General features: G+C 48.3%; 1 protein-coding gene across 1 annotated transcript in view; it reads left to right on the top strand.

Annotated features, from left to right (window-relative positions):
* GATA5 (GATA binding protein 5) overlaps nucleotides 1-22,326 on the top strand; it is a 55,262-nt gene extending 32,936 nt beyond the window's left edge. The window contains 6 exon segments of the mRNA XM_060230621.1: nucleotides 4,404-4,573; nucleotides 13,588-13,713; nucleotides 18,359-18,446; nucleotides 19,906-19,995; nucleotides 19,998-20,029; nucleotides 21,694-22,326. Of these exon segments, the coding sequence (XP_060086604.1) occupies nucleotides 4,404-4,573; nucleotides 13,588-13,713; nucleotides 18,359-18,446; nucleotides 19,906-19,995; nucleotides 19,998-20,029; nucleotides 21,694-21,849 (662 nt within the window). The 3' untranslated portion in view covers nucleotides 21,850-22,326.
* Nucleotides 22,327-22,708: the final 382 nt, after the last annotated feature.

Below are 22,708 nucleotides of genomic sequence, written 5' to 3'. Positions count from 1 at the left end.
CATCACACCGCATGGTGACAGAGTGCAGATTTCCCCCTGGCAGCCTCCTCCCTCCTCCCTCAAGGACAACTCCTAGGAGAGCTATGGCTGACCCAAAGCCATTCCAGCAGCTGCAAGTGGAGGACTGGGGAATCGAACCCAGTTCTCCCAGAGAAGAGTCTGCACACTTAACCACTACACCAAACTGACTCTCAGGAAGAAAAGGAGATTGTAAGCCATTCTAAGACTCCAAGTGAAGGGGGGGATATAAACCCAACTCTTTTTGCTATGTGTAAACTCAAGATGTGATCTAGATGTCTGAACTCTAGACGCAGTTGTTCCCCTCATGTACCCCTGCAGGCTATGCCTCAATCTTCTGCAGCAGGCATGATTTCTGTAGTAGGATAGGGTTCAAGGTGGGGCGGGTCTGTAATCCACACTTTGTCTTTTATTGCTAGGCTCTCCTTTTAAGCTGCCCAGGGCATTTGGTTGATTTGTCTGGGAAACAGCCAGGGGTGGAATTCTAGCAGGAACTCATTTGCATATTAGGCCACACACCCTGATGTAGTCAATCCTCCAAGAGCTTACAGGGCTCTTTTTTGTAAGCTCTTGGAGGAATGGCTACACCAGGAGGGTGTGGCTTAATATGCGAAGGAGCTCCTGCTATAATTGCACCCCTGGAAACAGCACAATGGATCTTCAGTCAGATCCAGCAAGTTCTATCTACTTTTCAAAGCTTTTATTTAAAAAAGTTATTTAAAAAGTTATTATATTATATGTGCTTACTTCTCAAGAATATCTACATTTCTGGTTTCTATCATGAAGGGATGCCATCCTCCAGATAGAACCTGGAGATCCCCCGGTGTTATAGTTCATCTCCAGATTATAGAGATCAGCTTCTCTGGTTTGGAGATCAGTTCCCTTAGTTCAAGGATGTCAAACGCATATGTTATGAGGGCCAGATCAGACATAAATGAGACCTTGTCGGGCTGGGCCATGTCAAGCCATGTCGTGTGTGTTCCTATTTTAAGATTAAGTAGCAAATATATAAACTTTATAAAGGATGCAGAGAACGCAATTAAAGATTTTTTTTAAAATACTTAAAATAAAACCTGCTTAAAACGTTAACGCTCATTGGTCTTAAAGGTGCTTTCTTTGTGTCTTTCCCATGGGATCTAGGGAACTGGACAAAGGAAGCTCTAGCTCTTTTCTTCCTTCCCCAGGGACGGGGGTGGGGGGGGGCCTCAGTCAATAGAAGGAAGAGAGGCTTGGCTCAGTAGCTCTGCTATGCAATTGAGAAAGCCTGGCAAAGCAAGCTCTCCCTCTCCCCTTCCTCTCCAAGGTAGGAGTCTCAGCCAATAGAGAAAATAGAGGCTTATTGCCCAGTGCCCCACTTTGCTGTGGCACCCCTGGGCCACCCCCCCTCCACAGAAGCACCCCTGGTCCACCACCTCCCCTCTTCTCTGTGGTGCCGCACTCCGCCCCACCACCACCACCACCACCACGCATGCACTCAGAGGGGTGACACCAGCCTTGTGCTTACCCGCTTTGGCGGGCTTCACAATAGAGCATTCTCTCTTAATAGAGAGCAGAATGAGGCTTTGCTCCCCCTCCCTTCTGGTTCTGGAAGAGAGGGGGGAGCAAAGTCTTGTTCTGCTCTCTATTAAGAGGACGACGACATTGGATTTATATTCTGCCCTCCACTCCGAATCTCAGAGTCTCAGAGCGGCTCACAGTCTCCTTTACCTTCCTCCCCCACAACAGACACCCTGTGAGGTGGGTGGGGCTGAGAGAGTTCTCACAGTAGCGGCCCTTCCAAGGACAACCTCTCCCAGAGCTATAGCTGACCATAGGCTATTCCAGCAGCTGCAAGTGGAGGAGTGGGGAATCAAACCCGGTTCTCCCAGATAAGAGTCCTCACACTTAATCACTACCCCAAACTGACACTCAAGAGAACACTCTACTGCGATGCCTACCAAAGTGTGTAAGCCCAAGGCTGGTGTCACTCCTCTGAGGGTGCCGGGGGGGGGGGGTGGTGGAGATGACCTGCTTGCTGCTGTTGCCTTATTGCCATTGCCAGCCAGTGACCGCGGCTATTAGGCATTTGCCTTGGGTGCCGGGGGGGGGGGGAGAGCCCAATTCAGCACCCCCCTCCTGGGGCCCCCCCTCCCCCGGCAACCTAGGCAAATGCCTAATTGGCCTAGTGGGCAAGCCAACCCTGATGATGAGACCAGGCTTACCTGGGCTATCTCGGTCAGAGCTGAGCAATACTCCCTCTAAGCTGTGGAATCTTGTAAGCAAAAATTCTAATGTGTGAGCTACTGGCATTAAAGTGGTGAGCGACTGCATAAATTCGTGTACTCTGGGGCCATTTTTCCTGAGCTGAGAGAGAAACGTGTGAGTAGGGTTGCCAATCCCCAGGTGGGGGCAGGGGATCCCCCGGTTTGGAGGCCCTCCCCTCGCTTCAGGGTCGTCAGAAAGCGGGGGGAGGGGAGGGAAATGTCTGCTGGGAACTATGGAGATTTATTCCCATAGAAAATCATGGAGATTTGATCCGAGGGTATCGGGGGCTCTGGGGGGGCTGTTTTTTGGGGTAGGGGCACCAAATCTTCAGTATAGCACCTAGTGCCTCTCCCCAAAATAGCCCCCAAGTTTCAAAAAGATTGGACCAGGGGGTCCAATTCTATGAGCCCCAAAAGAAGGTGCCCCTCTCCTTCATTATTTCCTATGGAAGGAAGGAATTGAAAAGGTGTGCCGTCCCTTTCAATGTGATGGCCAGAACTCCCTTTGGAGTTCCATGATGCTTGTCACAGTCTTGATCTTGGCTCCACCCCAAATGTCTCCTGGCTCCACTCCCAAAGTCCCCAGATATTTCTTGAATTGGACTTGGCAACCCTACGTGTGAGCCAGAGGCTAAAAAACTGGGAGCTAGCTCACACTAACTCAGCTTAGAGGGAACACTGGGGCCAAGCCCCTCGGTTTCTTGGCACTTTCATCTTCTGATCTTTGTACCATATACTCAGTTGAACGTGTGCATGTTATTTCTTCAGTGTCTCAACGGCTTGGTTTTCTGGGATTCCGAGTCTCTGATCACACACACTAAGTAATGCACTTTCCATCCACTTTGAGTGCACTTTCCAACTGGATTTTGCCAGTTCACACAGTGGACTAAAAGTGCACTTTTTAGTGTGTGTGAATGAAGCCTGAGAGCCACAATCATATTTTTCTTGCATTAAGGGAAACAAGACAAGGGTTTTGAAGATCGTGACAAAGATAGCATTGTGCGGGTATTCTTGGAGGCAGTTCCAGTCATGAGGAGGAACACTGGGGAAAGGATGAAGTTATGAGAGCATAGGAAGCCAAGGTTGTTGGAGATGGAGGGTGAAGACCACAGGGAGGAAAATATTAGGCTATCGAAGTGGAGAGAGAAAGGGAAGCAAGCCATACAGGTCCTTGAAAAGTAAGAATGAGGTGTTCATGGAAGATGGTGGAGATATAGGGTGACGATCACTTGAAGGGAAATATTACGCTATGAAAGTAAGAAGAGAAAGGGAGGCAAAGCTGTGGATGTCCAGAAATAAAAAATGAGATGTGCTTGGAAGCTAGAGGGTGAAGTTCACAGGAAAGGATACTTCAGGATACAAAAGTAGAGAGATACAGGGAGACAAAGCCATAGAAGTCCTTCAAAGGTAAGAATGAGATGGAAGATGGTAGAGATGGAGGGTGAAGATCACAAGAAGGGAAATACCATGCCATGAAAGCAAGGAGACAAAGGGAGTCAGAGCCCTGGAGGTCCTTCAAAAGTGAGAATGAGATGTTCATGCCGGATCTGAGAACAGACAGAAAGACAATACAGGAATTCAGGAACATGGAGGAGAAGGAGAAGACGACTGCAGATTTATACCCCGCCCTTCTCTCTGAATCAGAGTCTCAGAGCGGCTCACAATCTCCTTAATCTTCCTCCCCCATAACAAAGACCTTGTGAGGTGGGTGGGGCTGAGAGGGCTCTCACAGCAGCTGCCCTTTCAAGGACAACTCCTATGAGAGCTATGGCTGACCCAAGGCCATTCCAGCAGGTGCAAGTGGAGTGGGGAATCAAACCCGGTTCTCCCAGATAAGAGTCCACACACTTAACCACTACACCAAACTGACTCTCAAGATGACAAGAGGTGACTTTTGATTGAGGACAAGGGGATCAAATGTACCAGCAGATGTCCAAAGAGTGTTGTGGTAGTCAACAAAAAGTGACCAGGTCCAGAGCTTGAACCAGGGTTTTCACCGTGGAGATAGAGAGGAAAGAGTGTATTGTAAAGAACAGCAATCCAGAGTAGAAGTTCAGTAACTTATACATACTTCTGTGCTTCTCCAATTAAGCAGTGAGCCCTTAACAAAATCTGTCCTGTTCTTGGATTTTTCCATTTCAGAGTTTTTGGAAGAATTCCCAGGCGATGGCAGAGAATGTGTCAACTGCGGGGCAATGTCCACCCCGCTCTGGAGGAAGGACGGCACCGGGCACTACCTGTGTAACGCCTGTGGGCTCTATCACAAAATGAATGGCATTAACCGGCCCCTCATCAAACCACAGAAAAGACTGGTAAGGCTGACAAAATGCTTTTTCCTATCAGCCAATCTAGAAACCTGTTGAATTCACAGATTGTCTTGTCAGATCAACATATTTGGGGTCAAGGGGGAGAGAGAAGTTTTCTTCCTTACCTTACAATTGCGTGGAGCAATGATCCTGCACTGTTGTTGTTTTTTTAATGAATATACACAGCTGTTTGTCTAGCATGCTCTTATCTTGTCGTTCCTCCAAAGAGTTTAGGGCAAGAGAGAAGGGCTCCCTTATTTTATCGTCGTACCCGTATGTAGGGTAAGCTATAGAGCAGGGGTAGCCAAACTTGCTTAATATAAGAGCCAAATAGAATAAACGTCAGATGTTTGAGAGCCTGGAGGGAAGGAGGAGGGAAGGAAGGTGAGAAGGGAAGAAGATGAGGAGGGAGGAAAAGATGGGAAAAAAGCAACTTTAAATGCATTCTCAAAGCCTCTGTCTGGCTAGGCTTGGAGTAGTGATTTAAAGAGACAAACGCCTTCTCCAAGTCACTTGACAGGGTTGTGGGGGTTTCAAGAGCCACATGGCTCCTGAGCTGCAGTTTGGCCACCCCTGCTGCAGAGTGTTACAAAAGATCGCATCCGTTGAAATAGTGCCTGCAACTTCTACGTGAGTAGTTATTTGAGTTAGTGAGGTTCAACAAATTTGAATTGTTTTAGAGCACCTGCATGCACCTAATGACAAAAGACTATCTCCTTGAACTACTGTCTGCGAGTCCATTCTTGCGACTTCTGAATGATTATTTCTGTTAGGGTGGGTCAATGAAGTGAACTGCTTTAGAGGGCCTGTGTGCACCCTATGACAAAAGTCAGGCTAATTTAGGATTGCCAGCCTCCAGATGGGGTCTGGAGATTTCCTGCTATTAGAACTCCCCTGGAGAAAATCGCTGCTTTCGAAGGCGGGCTCTAGGGCATTGGGCCATGCTGAGGCCCCTCCCCTCTCCAAACCCCACCCTCTCCTGGACCCACCCCCAAAGTCTCCAGGTATTTTTCAACACCGCCTTGCCAACCCTAGTTAAACCAGTATCTGTGAGCACAATTCTATGACTTTTAAGTGACTGTCAGAGTGGTTCAGCAAACTGTATAAACATTAAGGGATTGCATATTCCAGGGGTGGCCAAAAGTAGCTCTCCAGATGTTTTTTTTTGCCTCCCATCAGCCCCAGCCAGCATGGCCAATGGCTGGGGCTGATGGGAGTTGTAGGCAAAAAATCTGGAGAGCTACCATTGGCCACCCCTGGCATATACAAAGAAATTACAAAGAGACTTCAGTAGTATTAAATCAGTATTTTATTTTATGATATTGCACCTTTGGAGTATTAATGGTGAAAGTTAGTTCCTTCCTGCTCAGTGTTATTGTAGCCTGCTAGTTTCTCATGCCAAGGGTCCCGATTCTTGCACAGAATGGAAATAGTATCAGAGTTCTCTTGGTGCGCCCTCTCCTTTCAGGGAAAGGGGCAGCCAATTTTTTTTTTCCTGCCTCAAATGGGTCAGGAACCAATTCACAGGCACCAACATTTTCTGAGTTGGACCCGCCAACCCTAGTTGGAAGTGACTCGATGGCGCAACACCAGGGCCGGCTCGCCCACTAGGCAAACTAGGCGGTTGCCTAAGGCGCCGGAAGGGGACGTCAAATTAGGCTCCCCCCCAGTGCCCAAATCAAATGCCTACATTTGCCTCTGCAGACCCCCCTGCTGCTGCCACCGCCAGCTCCCTCCCTTCCCTTCCACTGTGCTATGCTCCACCACCACCCCACCACCCCGTGTGATTGGAGGAGCGTGCCATGACAAGGATTGTGCCTACCGGCTTCGAGACGGCCGGCACCTGAGTGTTCTTTGAAGACAGCACTGGAGGAGACTTTGCTCCCCGCTCAGTTCCAGTTCTGGAAAGGAGTGAGGAGAAGCCTCTTCCAGCACGCTCTTCAAAGAAGACTCAGATGCCGGCCACCTCAAAGCGGTAAAGTTGATCCTCGTCGCGGCTCACTCCTCTGATTGATGGGGGGGGGGGCGCACAACAGAGCCTGGCGTTGTGGAGGGAGGGTGGGAGGAGGCAGCAGGGGGGTGGGCAGGGAGCCTGCCTGGGGCACCATGTGCCCTGGGGCTGGCACTGCTTAACACACACACGTTTGGAAGAGCTATGTCCGCCAATCTCTGTGCTCTGTTTCCTTCCAGTCACGATGTGGCAGGACTCTCGTTCATGCCTCTGACCCATGTACAGCCAGCCAGCAGGCCAAGGGTCTGTCGTTAACAGCAAAACACTTCTCCGTAGGAGTCAGATGCTGCTGGCCACCCCTTTGGCCTTGCCCCTTAATTCCACACAATCTATTTCTTTGTCGGCTTTTCCTGCATTCCCAGCTGTCGTCTGAGATCTGAAACAGAAAGAATTGGAAAGTTACAACAGAAGAGGGAAGTGTGCAACATGGGGAAGGAGGGAGTTGGTGCCCTCTTTTCACTGTTTATTCTTTTTACTGCCATGTATTGCTTTGTTTAGAAAATTGGTGCAAAGGTAAATAGTGCAGAACTATTCTGCCAGCAGCTGAATGACCTCCCCATTTAGAGTTGCCGGGTCTGCGTTGGAAAATACCTGGAGACTTTGGGGGTGGATCTGGGAGAGAGTGGGGTTTGGGGAGGGGAGGGGCCTCAGCATGGTCCAAGCAGTCATTTTCTCCAGGGGAGCTGATCTCTGCCAGCTGGAAATCAAGTGTAAAAGCGAGAAGTCTCCGGGCCCAACCTGGAGGCTGGCAACCATACTAGGGTTGCCAATCCCCAGGTGGGGGCAGGGGATCCCCCGGTTTGGAGAACCTCCCCCCGCTTCAGGGTCGTCAGAAAGCAAGGGGAGGGGAGGGAAATGTCTGCTGGGAACTCTATTATTCCCTATGGAGATTTATTCCCATAGAAAATCATGGAGAATTGATCCGCAGGATCCAAGTCCAATTCAAGAAATATCTGGGGACTTTGGGGGTGGAATCAGGAGATATTAGGGGTGGAGCCAAGATCAAGGCTGTGACAAGCATAATTGAACTACAAAGGGAGTTCTGGCCATCACATTTCAAGGGACGGCACACCTTTTCAATGCCTTCCTTCCATAGGAAATAATTAAGGATAGGGGCACCTTTTGGGGCTCATAGAATTGGACCCCCTGGTCCAATCTTTTTGAAACTTGGGGGGGTATTTTGGGGAGAGGCACTAGATGCTATACTGAAAATTTGGTGCCTCTACCTCAAAAAACAGCTCCCCCAGATACCCGTGGATCAATTCTCCATTATTTTCTATGGGAATAAATCTCTATAGGGAATAACAGAGTTCCCAGCAGACATTTCCCTTCCCTCCCCCCGCTTTCTGACGACCCTGAAGCGGGGGGAGGGCCTCCAAAACGGGGGACCCCCTGTCCCCACCTGGGGATTGGCAACCCTAGCGGGGGATCCCCCGTTTTTACAGGCTTCTCCCCGCCCCCAGCCAGCTGGCGGTGGGGGAAGCCCCGCCCCCCACAGTCACCATGTAGTTTTAGATCTCCTGCAAGACCGTTTTTAAAATATGTGCCTTTAAGACTGAGCAGGAAGCAGGAAACAGGAAGGGCTCTGGGGGGGCTATGTTTTGAGGTAGAGGCACCAAATTTTTAATAGCATCTAGTGCCTCTCCCCAAAATACCCCCCAAGTTTCAAAACGATTGGACCAGGGGGTCCAATTCTATGAGCCCCAAAAGATGGTGCCCCTATCCTTCATTATTTCCTATGTAAGAAAGGCATTTTAAAAGGTGTGCTGTCCCTTTAAATGTGATGGTCAGAACTCCCTTGGAGTTCAATTATGCTTGTCACACCCTTGTTCCTGGCTCCACCCCCAATGTCTCCTGGATCCACCCCCAAAGTCTCCTGGCTCCGCCCCCAAAGTCCCCAGATATTTCTTGAATTGGACTTGGCAACCCTACCAATGACAGAATAGTAAAATTAACAAATTGAGCAAACCTTTGATCAGGGTAACATGAGTGTGAGAAATGACATCAGAATGTAAGCTTCCATGTGCAGGCCTGCTTCTTCAGATGAGGAATGAGGTACAGTCAGCAGAGCTACAAATAGCTGGTGGGGTTTAGAATGCAAAGCGGTACGAAGTTAAAATCCTATAGCACTTTGCATTCTAAACCCCACTAACCATACATAGCTCTGCTCCCTGTACCTCATTCCTTGCCTGAAGAAGTGTGCATGCACATTCTGAATAAAACTTCGTTGGTCTTAAAGGGGCAACTGGACTCCTACTTTGTTCTACTGCTTCAGACCAACATGGCTGCTCACTTGGATCTATCTACAAGGAAGAGAAAGGGTTAAACATCATCGCCCGCCCTTCCCCACCATGTCATTTGAGGGCGAGTGATAACCGGAAGGGGCAGCTCTTTGGGTTTAACGGCACTTTGGGGGCTGTGGCACTTCTCTGACACATTTTTCATAAATGCATTGGAGTCCGCTCTGCTGATGGCTTATCAGCTGCTTTTGGCTGTCAAAGGAGCTCTCTGTTGAAAGGCCCAGCCTCGTTTTGTATAAACAAACACTGCAGGGAGGCACGTTGTTGAAGTCAAAAACTTCCTAGGCAAAACTCTCTGGAAGCAGAGGACAGGACTGGAAGAGGCAGCCGTTCATCTTCCCCTTATGAAAAAAGGGTAGATCTGTGCAGTGGCGGACTGGCCAGGGTATCAGCTTGCCCAATGGCAAGCAGGCCCCTGGTAAAGCGGGCCCTCTTAAACATGAGACAATATGTTAACAATCTTAATGACCTTTTAGTAGCTTGAAAATATAATAGACGTTCCAATATTAGTGTAATGCAACTAAGATTAGTGTAACTAAGATTTATGTTATATTGAACATATGAAGCTGCCTTCTACTGAATCAGACCCTCGGTCCATCGAAGTCAGTATTGTCTACTCAGACTGGCAGCGGCTCTCCAGGGTCTCAAGCTGAGGTATTTCACATCTATTTGCCTGGACCCTTTTCAGTTGGAGATGCCGGGAGTTGAACCTGGGACCTTCTGCTTACCAAGCAGATGCTCTACTACTGAGCCACCGTACCTCCCACAACAGACACCCTGTGAGGTGCGTGGGGCTGAGAGGGCTCTCACAGCAGCTGCCCTTTTCAGGACAACTCCTGCGAGAGCTATGGCTGACCCAAGGCCATTCCAGCAGCTGCAAGTGGAGGAGTGGGGAATCAAACCTGATTCTCCCCGATAAGAGGCTGAGCACTTAACCACTACACCAAACTGGCTCTCAGAGCCAGTATTTAGGTTGGTAGCCTCCAGGTGGGGCCTGGGGATCTCCCACTTTTACACTTTTACAACAGCTGTCTCCAGCTGGCAGAGATCGGCTCCCATGGAGAAAATGCAGTCTGTATTTACATTTAGTATCCACTGCATACTGTGGATGCAGTATGTACAATATATGCACACTGTACTTACTAAAATACATATACTTTTTTTTGCAAGTTTGTAATGTACCTTTTTTCCACTTACGTATTTTTGAAAATTTTATTTATTTCTTATACAAATAAAATGATAGCCTTCTAGTTGTGGGTGGGCCCCCTATATCTCCTGGGAACCAATATTTTTAGACCTAGTCCACCACTGGATCTGTGGCAGCAGCACAGTATCGGAGAGGAGCAATGTACAGTTTTCCTCTGCCCTCTGGAGAGTAGCTTTATCCCTAGGGTTGCCAGGTCCAACTCAGGAAATATCTGGGAACTTTCGGGGTGGAGCCAGGAGCAATGTTGTGACAAGCATGTTTGAACTCCAAAGGGAGTTCTGGCCATCACATTTAAAGGGACCACATTTCTTTTAAATGCCTTCCTTCCATTGGGGATCTTGGAGGATAGGGGCACCTTCTTTGGGGGCTCATAGAAAAAGGCCTGCATGGTTAACAAAGTAATGGAAGCTGTAAAAGGTAAGAAGGATTCCTTTAAGTGGTGGAAAGCTAGTCTAAGTGAGGTTACTAAAAGGGAACACAGGCTGTGGCAAATAAAATGCAAGTCTGTGATCCGGCCGGCAAAAAAGGGACTATGAGGAGTATATTGCAAAATATAAAAACCAGCAATAAAAATTTCTTCATATACATTAGAAGCAGGAAACCAGCCAGAGAGGCAGTGGGGCCCTTGGATGACCAAGGGTTAAAGGGATTACTAAAGGAGGATAGGAAAATGTCCAAGAAGCTGTATGCATTTTTTGTTTCTGTCTTCCCTGTGGGAGATGAGAGGTGCTTGCCCACTCCAGATCCACTGATTTTGGGAGGGGTGTTGAAAGACTGAGGTGACGAGAGCATGAATAAAACTTTATTGGATTTAAAGGTGCTACTTGACTCCTACTTTGTAACTGGAATAAATTTGGATAATCCAAGAATGGCTGTATAAAGGAATCAGATGCATTTGGTTTGGGCTTCAATCAGTTAATATCTCATTAGAACAGCCCCCTAAACGCTGAGAAAATGCCCATGGCCAGCGCCTAATTAAGTGTGCTTTCTGTTTAGTATTCCAAAAGCCCCACTACCGTTGCGACATGATCCACATTATTCATGCCAGAAAATTAATTTACCTCTTTCAATTTCGGGAAAATGGAATGCAATCAAAGAGCCATCGCTGGCTGCTGCTTAGTGAGAAGAATATGTCCCCTCGGCAATCTAATACTGGGTAACACGGTCACCGAAAACATTCTTTAGCTGTTCCTACCCTAGATTCTGAAATACCTTTTGTTGGCCAAAATCCATTTAAGTTCAGTGGAAGGGATTAAAGGGATATTACCAAGCTTTGTTGCAGTAGGTTTTTGTGGGGGAGTTTTTTATATATATTGCAAATAGACGTGATCTCAGCAGAAAGTGATTTTGTCCAAACGAATCTGATTATCTTTTTCTGTCTAATGGACATTTTCCATCTTCCAGGAAATGGGTTTAAAGTGGTGATTCCATCCTCATGCTTTATCTAATTTAGTCATTCCGCCTCCCTCGGGTGGGTGTGCAGACAATGCCTAAGGCAGGGGTGTCAAACTCATTTTGTTATGAGGGCCGGATCTGACATAAATGAGACCTTGTTGGGACGGGCCATGTCGGGTTGGTCCCTGTGTGTACCTATTTAAGATTAGGTAGCAGAGATATACACTTTATAAAAGACACAGACAAACACAAATATATATATTTGTCCTCTTCCAGTTAGCATAAGAACATAACATAAGCCATGTTGAATCTAGGGTTGCCAAGTCCCATTTTTAAAATATCTGGGGACTTTGGGGGTGGAGCCAGGAGACTTTGGGGGTGGAGCCAGGAGACACTGGTGTGGAGCTAGGGGGAGGGGGGGAACGGCGCCGGGGAGCGTCGCTGCGCTGCCGTGGCTGCTCCTCCGAGATGGGCTCAGGCTGGGCCCATCTCGGAGGAGCAGCTGCTGGGGGGGGGGGGGCGTCGCGGCGGCGTCGCGCGCTCCGCCTCTGCGTTGGAATGGGGGGGTGGAGGCGGGCCAGGAGCGTAGCAAGCCGCGAGTCCGGGTCCTAGAAGGGCCCGGATTCATGGCTCGCCATGCTCCTGGCCCGCCTCCACCCTCCCCTTCTCTGGTTTGGCTGTTCCTCCAAGATGGGCTCAGCCTGGGCCCATCTCGGAGGAGCAGCTGCGGGGAGGGAGGGAGGGGGCGGCAGCAGCGCAGCAGCGTCGCCCGCTCTGGGATGGGGTGCCCGCCGTTTCCCCCCTCCCCCCGCTTCCGTTTTTTGGGGGAGCGGGGGAAGAGGGTGGAAATCCTGGCATCCCCCGCCACAGCGGGAGGGTTGGGAAGGCTAGTTGAATCAGGCCAATGGCCCATCCAGTCCAACACTCTGTGTCACACAGTGGCCAAAATTTTATATATATATATATATATATATATACACACACACTGTAGCTAATAGCCACTGATGGACCTCTGCTTCATATTTTTATCTAAACCCCTCTTGAAGGTGGCTATGCTTGTGGCCGCCACCACCTCCTGTGGCAGTGAATTCCACATGTTAATCACCCTTTGGGTGAAGAAGTACTTCCTTTTATCCGTTTTAACCTGTCTGCTCAGCAATTTCATCGAATGCCCACGAGTTCTTGTATTGTGAAAAAGGGAGAAAAGTACCTCTTTCTCTACTTTCTCCATCCCATGCATTATCTTGTAAACTTCTATCATGTCACCCCGCAGTCGACGTTTCTCCAAGCTAAAGAGTCCCAAGCATTTCAACCTTTCTTCATAGGGAAAGTGTTCCAGCCATTTAATCATTCTAGTTGCCCTTTTCTGGACTTTCTCCAATACAACTGTCTGGCATTTAAGAACTTCGGAGGAAACCCGTCACCATAAGAATAACACCAAATTAATAGACTGTCTCTGTTCCTTCTGTCTTAATTGTTTTAACTACTGTAAATCATTGAATATGTATTTTGATATTTATTAATTTTATTGTTCTATGTTTTTGTGTTGTAAGCCGCCCTGAGCCCGCCTCGGCAGGGAGGGCGGGATATAAATCAAATAAATAAATAAGTTTTTTAAAAAAAACCCTTAAAACATGCTTAAAATGTTAGCACTCGTTGGTCTTAAAGATGCTTTCTTTGCATTTCTCCCATGGAATCCAGGGAACTGGGTAAAGGAAGCTCTGGCTCTTTCCTTCCTTCCCCAGGGGACTTGGGAGGTGGGGGGCGAGGAGCCTCAGCCAATAGAAGGAAGAAAGGCTTGGGTCAATAGCTCTGCTATGCAATTGAGAGAGCCTGGCAAAGCAAGCTATTCCTCCCCCCTTCCTCCCCAAGGGAGGAGCCTCAGTCAATGGAGAAAATAGAGGCTTTGCTCTGTAGCTCCTGTGTGATTGAGCAAGCCTTGCAAAGTAAGCTGTGATGCAGAAGGAAGCAAGATATCAGGAGAAGGAAGCAGATGACAGCCAGTTGCTTGGGGGCCTGATAGGAGCCCTCCGGGGGCTGATTCGGCCCCCAAATTGCATGTTTGACACCCCTGGTCTAAGGGGATTGTTTGCTTTCTTTTTTCCAGTCCTCCTCGAGACGGGCAGGTCTCTGTTGCACCAACTGTCATACCACCAATACGACGCTCTGGAGACGAAATGCCGAGGGGGAGCCTGTATGCAACGCGTGTGGATTATACATGAAACTCCACGGGGTAAGGAGACAGCAGCTTCAGGAATGCCTCCTTTTCTGCCTGTCTTGCTGCCAATCTAGGGTTGCCAAGTCCAATTCAAGAAATATCTGGGGACTTTGGGGTTGGAGCCAGGAAACTTTGGGGGTGGAGCCAGGAGAAAGGTTGTGACAAGCATAATTGAACTCCAAAGGGAGTTTTGGCCATCACATTTAAAGGGACCGCACACCTTTTAAATGGCCTTCCCTTCATTGGAAATAATGAAAGATAGGGCCACCTTCTTTTGGGACTCAAAGAATTGGACCCCTAGGTCCCCTAGGACTCCTAGGAAAGCCAGTTTGGTGTAGTGGTTAAGTGTGCGGACTCTTATCTGGGAGAACCAGGTTTGATTCCCCACTCCTCCACTTGCACCTGCTAGAATGGCCTTGGGTCAGTCATAGCTCTGGCAGAGGTTGTCCTTGAAAGGGCAGCTGCTGTGAGAGCCCTCCCAACCCTACCCACCTCACAGGGTGTCTGTTGTGGGGAAGGAAGGGAAAGGAGATTGTGAGCCGCTCTGAGACTCTTCAGGGTGGAGGGCGGGATATAAATCCACTATCATCTTCTTCTTCTTCAATCTTCTTGAAACTTGGAAGGCCCTTTGAGGAGAGGTGTTGGATGCTATGCTGCAAATTTGGTGCCTATATCTAAAAAAAACAGCCCCCCTAGAGCCCCATGGATCAATTCTCCATTATTCCCTATAGGAATTGGTCTCCATAGGGAATAATGGAGTGCCCAGAAGACATTTCCCTCTTCCCTCCCACTTCCCAATGACCCTGAAGTGGAGGGAGGGCCTCAAAACCAGGGCATCCCCTGCCCCCACCTGGGGATTGGCAACCCTATGCCCATCTGTGGTTGCTCCTTGCCAGGAGGGTTGTGGAGGGGGCTGTGCCCCAGGAAAAAAACTTTTAAAAGAAAAATAAGCCCTCAGCTACTTACTGCAAGTTCTGACCATAGAATTCCTGGCAAATCCTGGAAATAACAAAAGTAGCTCTAGGAACCACCAGGATCTCTATGGTCAGATACCCCGAAATCAATTTTTCATTATACCCTAATTGAATCGGTGTGCTAGGGAACAATGGAGTGCCCAACAGACATTTCCTTCCCTCCCCTCGCTTTCTGAAGCGGGGGGAAGGCCTCCAAACCGGGGGATCCCCTGCCCCCACCTGGGGATTAAGCAAAAGCATCATGTGCAACAGACTCCTGAAGCAAAATAGGCACTTAAAGGTGTATAACTCAATAATTCTTGCTTCAAAAAAAGATGTACAAACCAACTTCATGTATTCATTCCATATGAATTGCGTCAGCAACTAGGTGTGGAAATTCAATCCATTCCATACATCATGAATAAGGAGTAACTGGAGGGGAGGGATTTGAACACCCCACAGCACCCACAAAAACACAAAGCCGACAGGCAAAACCGGTCTATTGTCCTGTTTCGCTGTAAGCTTTATCTAAGCCGTCGTTTGCTCAATCATTACAAATTAACTTCCGCTCTCACATAACGTTTCTCTCTACACTCTTGAAAGTGTCAATGTCAGGGTGTGTGGCCTAATATGCAAATGAGTTCCTGCTGGACTTTTCTGCAAAAAAAATTGGCCCTGGTTTCATCTATACCTTGTTCAATACAGTATTCTGATTTGTGACAAAAAAGCCAAATCAGCAGCCAATGTCCTTGATATACAAGGGACAGATCCCCCCCAGAAGATCTAGTTAAGACCTGACTGCCATATTTTTTGCACTAGCTGAAATTTCAAGACCATTTCCCAAAGTGTCGTATGCTTTGAAAGCATTATATAATTCATCTTTAACCAGGGAAGCAAAAATGTTGCGTTGAAATGGTTGCTCAAGTCAGGGACACATTCTCAAGTACCCCGACACTACTGAGCTGTAGCCGATGTGAAATTTCTGCTGGAGACGCTCTGCATCCCTCTTTTTTGAAAATTATGTAAAGAATCGATATAATTGAATCAATATTGGTCCCAGGTCTGATGAAGACTGGAAAGAATCGATTAGCTTGTCACCACACTACATTGGGACTTGAATATACATGTTTTGGACATTTGGACATTCTATATACTTCTTAGTAGATTGGTCACTAGCTTGCATTTTTTTTTGTTGTGTTATCCATTATAGCGACCTCTCTCGGATTGTATTCTATTCCGTTTTGGAGAGTTATGGCACAATATTTTTTTCACCAGCTGAAATTTCAAGACCGTTTCCCCAAGTGTCGTATGCGCTGAAAGCGTGATATAATTCATCTTTAACCAGGGAAGCAAAAATGTTGCGTCGAAATGGTTGCTCAAGCCAGGGACACGTTCTCTTCGAGTACTCCAACACTATTGCTTTGATTCTGCTCTCAGTTTTGAAGAAAAAAAAAAGCCATAAAGAATCTCAAGAAAGGGCGATGGGAACTTAATTCCTCTTCATCTTTTTAAAAAATCAGAAGGCATGAAAACATGGAGTGTGGGTAATTTGGATTTGAGCGTCAATGCATCTCTCTCAGGGACAGAAGAGTATTTTATTTCACAGCTAATTCTCCAAAGCCGTTACAGGGGATGGGGTGGGGGGATTAGGAAATGAAGAACATCTATCAGGAAGTTCTCCAAACATTGTGTCTCGTACGTCTGTTACCCAAGGACTGCCGATGAGAAAAATAGCCTCCTGCGAAGGACAAGGACGTCCTGTCGTTCGAACAATGCACAGTATAGAAGGAGGGCAGAGAACGTATGTACAGAAATGCTGATCCCAGCCAAGAAAGGATCTTGGGGTACCTTAAAGATTTATTGTGGCGTAAGAGTTCATGGGATATTTGGAACCTTCCCTGTCGACAGATAGAGACGCATGGGGAAATTGTGAACCGTTGGGTCAAAAGCCAGTAAAATGTCAGAAGCCTCGTTTTGTTTTCACTTGTTCGGTGCGCACCGAAGCAGTAGGGTTGCCAATCCCCAGGTGGGGGCAGGGGATTCCCTGGTTTGGAGACCCTCCCCCTGCTTCTGGGTCATCAGAAAGCAGGGGGAGGGGAGAGAAATGTCTGCTGGGAACTCTATTATTCCCTATGAGATTTATTCCCATAGAAAATCATGGAGAATTGATCCGCAGGTATCTGGGGCTCTGGGGGGGCTGTTTTTTGGGGTAAAGGCACCACATTTTCAGTATAGCATCTAGTGCCTCTCCCCAAAATACCCCCCAAGTTTCAAAAAAATTGGACCAGGGGGTCCAATTCTATGAGCCCCAAAAGAAGGTGCCCCTATCCTTCATTATTTCCTATGGAAGGAAGGAATTGAAGAGGTGTGCCGTCCCTTTAAATGTGATGGCCAGAACTCCCTTTGGAGTTCAATGATGCTTGTCACAGCCTTGATCTTGGCTCCACCCCCAAAATCTCCCGGCTCTACCCCCAAAGTCCCCAGATATTTCTTGAATTGGACTTGGCAACCCTACGAAGCAGGCCTGTAGCTAACCAAGAGCTGACGGGACCTGGCCCCCTGACAGGTTTTGGGGGCCCCCACTCCCTTTCCATGGCCACCCCCTCCTATCTGATTTAAATTGCACCACTGCCCCTCTCATGCCATTTGAAGGGCCTGCCGATCAGGTGATCGACAGGCTCTTTAAATCACACAGGAGGGAGAGGGATGCCGCCCCGCCTCTCCAGCTTTCTGCACTCACCCCATGGGACCCTCCCATGGCCCCCCTGAGGCCCCCTCCCCCTGTGGCCCCTAGCTACAAGGCTGCATTGAAGGTGTACAAATAAGCTCTGGGTTGAGGCAGTAACGGTCGCTGAGATCTCCTCCTAGGGTTGCCAATCCCCAGGTGGGGCAAGGAAAAGAAAGCAGCGGGGAGGGAAATGGCTGCTGAGCACTCCCATTATTCCCAGTGGAGACTGATTCTCAGATGGTATAATGGAGAATTGATGTGGGTAACTGGGGCTCGGAGGTTGGGGGGCCTGTTTTTTGAGATACCAAATTTGCAGCATAGCATCTAGGGCCTCTTCTCCAAACACCCTCCAAGTTTAAAAAAAAATGGACCAGGGGGTCCAATTCTATCGAGTCCCCCAAAAAGGTGCTCCTAGCCTTCATTATTTCCAAATGGGGGGAAGGCATTTAAAAGGTGTGTGGTCCCTTTAAATGTGATGGCCAGAACTTCCTTTGGAGTTCATTTATGCCTGTCACAGCCTTGCTCCTGGCTTATGGGGAGGGACGATGGCTCAGTGGTAGAGCATCTGCTTGGTAAATAGAAGGTCCCAGGTTCTATCCCCGGGATCTCCAACTAAAAGGTTCCAGGCAAATAGGTGTGAAAAACCTCAGCTTGAGATCCTGGAGAGCCACTGCCAGTCTGAGTAGACAATACTGACTTTGATGGACCAAGGGTCTGATTCAGTATAAGGCAGCTTCATATGTTCATATGTTCCACCTCAATGTCTCCTGGTGCACCCCCAAAGTCTTCTGACTCCACCCCCAAAGTCCCCAGATATTTCTTGAATTGGACCTGACGACCCTATCTCCTAGCTATGTTAAGCTCACTTCCAACGTACTGCAAGAGAATCCTCCGGTCTCGACTCAGATCTAAATTAAAGGCATCAAATTGCTAATAAAACCAGGCCTCACTAGTTACTCTCATCTTTGTTCACGTCAAGGTGCCGAGGCCTCTGGCAATGAAGAAGGAAAGCATCCAGACAAGGAAGAGGAAACCTAAAAATATAGCCAAAGGCAAATCTTCAACAGGTAGCGATTTTCATGACTTTCTCTCACAGCTGGTGTGCTCGCAACAGCCGCTTCTTGACTCAAGGAGCAATTGAACGGTGGGCTTCCCTACTAGACAAGGACCGGTGGGAGGGTTGCAGGCGGGGACATGACGGTAGGCAGTGTCAGCAGTGTGATGATGTCACTTCTAGGGAAAACCCCAGAAGTAAAGGCGGGTAGCTCTTGGAATTCTCAGATTCCTAGGGTCGCCTATTCTCACTTGTGGGTGTTTGCTGGAAGTGACATCATCTTGCTGATGCTGCTGCTAGATTTTTAGATCCCTCCCTTTCTGTTTAGAGTGGCAACATGGGCTCAGGGCAAGGAATTCCCCTGACCCCAATGGAGCTTGGCAGTTCTACTGCCAGAGGAGGTAGTGATGGCCACAAGCATAGCTTCAAAAGGAGGTTAGACTCATTAATGGAGGAGAAGTCCATCAGCAGCTATGAGTAGCCACAATAACTAAAGGGGATCTCTGAATAGTGGTGCTAGGAGGCAACATGAGGGAAGGCCTTAGCCTCTATGCCCTATTTGTTGACACTCCAGGGTACAGAATGTTACACTACAACCACTGGTCTGATCCAACAGGGCTGCTCTTATATTCCATGGCAGGTATTTCCTTTACCTTTTTCTACTACTGAGCCACTGCCTCTCCATGAGGAGAAGGTCAGCTCAGCTCACGTCTCGCAAAGTTGGCAGAGATGGATGAATAGAGACAGGGCTTTTTTTGTAGCAGGGACTCTTTGCATATTAGGCCGCACCCCCTTGATGTAGCCAATCCTCGAAGAGCTTGCAGGGCCTACTATAAGCTCCTGGAGGATTGACTACATAAGGGGGCATGGCCTAAAATGCAAAGGAGTTCCTGCTACCCCCCAAAAAAAGCCCTGGAGGTTGTGCCGTCCAATACATGAGTGCTTCACCCCAGATTTCCAGACTACCTTTGTCAGACTACCTAGTTTCATACAATCGTTATTCTTTAACACTTTATAAAAATGAAAATTTGGGGCATACATGCAGATAGGGGCAAGACCTGAATGGTGATTGGCTTGGGAAGGGCTTATAAGGGCATGAGAAGATCTGAAAGTCAATCAATAAGGGTAAACATACAGAGCAGAGGTCCATCAGTGGCTATTAGCCACAGTGTATTGTTGGAACTCTCTGTCTGAGGCAGTGATGCTCGGTATTCTGGGTGCTTGTTGGGGGGAGGGCACAGTAGGAGAGCTTCTAGTGTCCTGGCTCCACTGATGGGCCTCCTCATGGAATCTGGGTTTTTTGGCCACTGTGTGACACAGAGTGTTGGGCTGGATGGGCCACTGGCCTGATCCAACATGGCTTCTCTTGTGTTCTTCTGTCCTTAGGGTGGCAGTCCTAGAGCCATAGCAATGATAATATTTTGCTTTGTGTCTTTGTTGCTGTCTAAATCTTTTAAACCACCATCTTTCAGGGTCCACCACTTCAACCACCGATTCTCCTTCTTCCATTACAAACTCTGAAAGCACCGTCACTTTAAAAACAGAACCCACTGTGACATCACAATATCTGGACAATCGATAGTGTCCACTGCCCAGGTAAAGTATAACAGGAACCACTGAACTCTTAGGCTACGGGCTTACATAACTGGGTATTTTTTTTCGAAGTGAAATCCCATTAAAAATTAAAGTGAATCCAACCACTGACATTGAAAAGAGCAAACACATGAACATTAACTGCCTGATACTGAACCAGACTCTTGGTCCATCGAAAAGCCAGTTTGGTGCAGTGGTTAAGTGCTGTGGACTCTTATCTGGGAGATAAGAGTCCACATACACCTGCTGATATGACCTTTGGTCAGTCACAAGTTCTCACAGAGCTATTTCTCTCAAGAGCAGAGTTTTTGTCAGAGCTGTCTCAGCTCCACCTACCTCACAAGGTGTCTGTTGCGGGGAGGGGAAGGGAAAGGAGATTTAGGGTTTGTAGAATCTTTCGGGCTCAAGTGCGTGTTCTACTGGAGAAAGTTTTTCTTCCAGACGTTTCGTTCTCAGCTGCGGAGAACATCCTCAGTGGCATTGCAGCCGGAGCAGTGGCTCAGTGGTAGAGCATCTGCTTGGTAAGCAGAAGGTCCCAGGTTCAATCCCTGGCATCTCCAAAAAAGGGTCCAGGCAAACAGGTGTGAAAAACCTCAGCTTGAGACCCTGGAGAGCTGCTGCCAGTCTGAGTAGACAATACTGACTTTGATGGACCAAGGGTCTTATTCAGTATAAGGCAGCTTCATATGTTCATATGAGCAGGCGTTCTGACCTTCTTGGCTGCTGTTCATCACTCAATGCACAGCAGCCAAGAAGATCAGAGCGCCTGCTCCGGCTGCAACGTCACTGAGGATGTTCTCCGCAGCTGAGAACGAAACGTCTGGAAGGAAAACTTTCTCCAGTAGAACACGGCACTTGAGCCCGAAAGATTCTACAAACCCTAATGATGATGCCAGCCGTAAAAACCTGAAATCTTTGGAAAGGAGATTGTTTAGCTGCTCTGAGACTTCTTCGGGTAGTGAAGGGCGGGGTATAAATCCAATTTTCTTCTTCCATTATCTACTCAGATTGGCAGAGGCCCTCCAAGGTCAGGTAGAGGTCTTTCACATCACCAATGTGACAGACCTTTTTTGGTTTTAACTGGAGATGCTGGGGATTGAACCTGGGACCCCCAGCATGCCAAGCAGATGCTCTTCCTCTGAGCCATGGCCCCTCCCAACATTAGTTTGTCATCCAATGGCTGTTAACTCAAAGGATCAGGGCCGGCCCTAAGGCATATGGTGCCCCAGGCGGACTCGCAGCCCACTGCCCCCCTCCGTGCACCTCACCAACCATGACAAACAAGTGACAGGGACGAGATGGGGCAGGCAAGCTACAGAGGATGGGAAGAAGTGGGCGGAGGAAGATGACAGGCAGCAGGGAGGTGGGGTGGGCAAGCTATGAAAGAGGAGAAGGGGTGGATGGAGGGAGATGACAGACAGCAGGGAAAGAGGCAGGGCGGGCGACCCACGAAGGAGGGGAAGGGGTGGGCAGAGGAAGCAAGAGAGAGGAAGAAGGAAGCAGATGACAGCCAGTTGCTCGGGGGCCTGATAGGAGCCCTCTGAGGGGCTGATTTGGCCCCTGGGCTGCATGTTTGACACCCCTGGCTTAGAGGGTGCCCAGGAGAAAAAAAAAAAAGCTTATAACCACAACAAATGTGTTTGTTTCCCTGCTGTCATTCCTTGTAGGGTCCAAACCAGCCTGAGGATACCCTGGCTGACAGCCATACTCAGTTCAAGTACGAGCCGGAGGATTACGCCTTCTCTTCGGCCCCCGTGCCCCAGCAGCCAGGACTGAGTGTTGCTCTTCGCCAAGACTCGTGGTGTGCGCTGGCGCTGGCCTAAAAAAAAAACAACAGTCTTCCATTTTGAAACAAGTGTGCTTCAGAACAAGCTTTTGGTTCGTTTTAGGCTGCCGGTGGACAGCGAGCGAAAGGGATCTCTTGCCTTTGTCTTTGAGTCTGTAATCAACACAGTGCTTCTTTTGTTAAAAGATGGGTTTTGTTCTCTTCTCCCTCCGTGGAAGGCATCCGCTCAAGCAGCAGCGGAGAATGGCCGTGCGCATTCTTCCTGACCCGCCCGGCTCTCTTGGTACTTGGTTGTCTCCGAGCTTTAACTCTCACCTTCACAAATGGAAAAAAACGGGAGAAATGGGGACTTCTGTCATTGGGAGAGGGGCTTCTCTCTTCCCTCCATGATGCGTTCTAAAGCAATAAATTTCAGGATCTGTTTTATTCACGCTGATTGCCTCCCTCCCTCTTTTTATGACTCCCCTATGTGCAATTTTACTTCACTTCCCAATAAAGACTACGATAGATTGTGGCACCAAGTAACTTAATTTTATTGAAATGCAAATGGCGTTGCTTTCCTAACGCTTGTTGGTGATGGTGGGGTAAAGAGGAGAGGAAAACCCTATACCATTTTCTCACACAGCTTACCTTGCAGTCACAATCCTGTTCCCTCCGCAGCATCTGGTCGTATTTCCCACCATCTGCGCCGGAGTTACAGGAAGTGCCGCAGCTTCTGCGTAGCAAACGTAAACTGGGTTTTAGCGGTTTACGTTTGCTACGCAAAAGCCACGGCACTTCCTGTAACTCCGGCGCAGATGGTGGAAATCCGACCGGACGCTGCGGAGGGAACAGGATTGTGACTGCAAGGTAAGCTGTGTGCAAAAACGGTACCCATTTTAAAAAAAAACCAAACC

Source organism: Heteronotia binoei, chromosome 2 (genome assembly GCF_032191835.1).
Source record: "Heteronotia binoei isolate CCM8104 ecotype False Entrance Well chromosome 2, APGP_CSIRO_Hbin_v1, whole genome shotgun sequence".
In the NCBI taxonomy this organism is placed as follows: domain Eukaryota; kingdom Metazoa; phylum Chordata; class Lepidosauria; order Squamata; family Gekkonidae; genus Heteronotia; species Heteronotia binoei.
The sequence above is the reverse complement of the archived record's forward strand: the minus strand, read 5'-3'. Positions and strand labels throughout refer to the sequence as shown.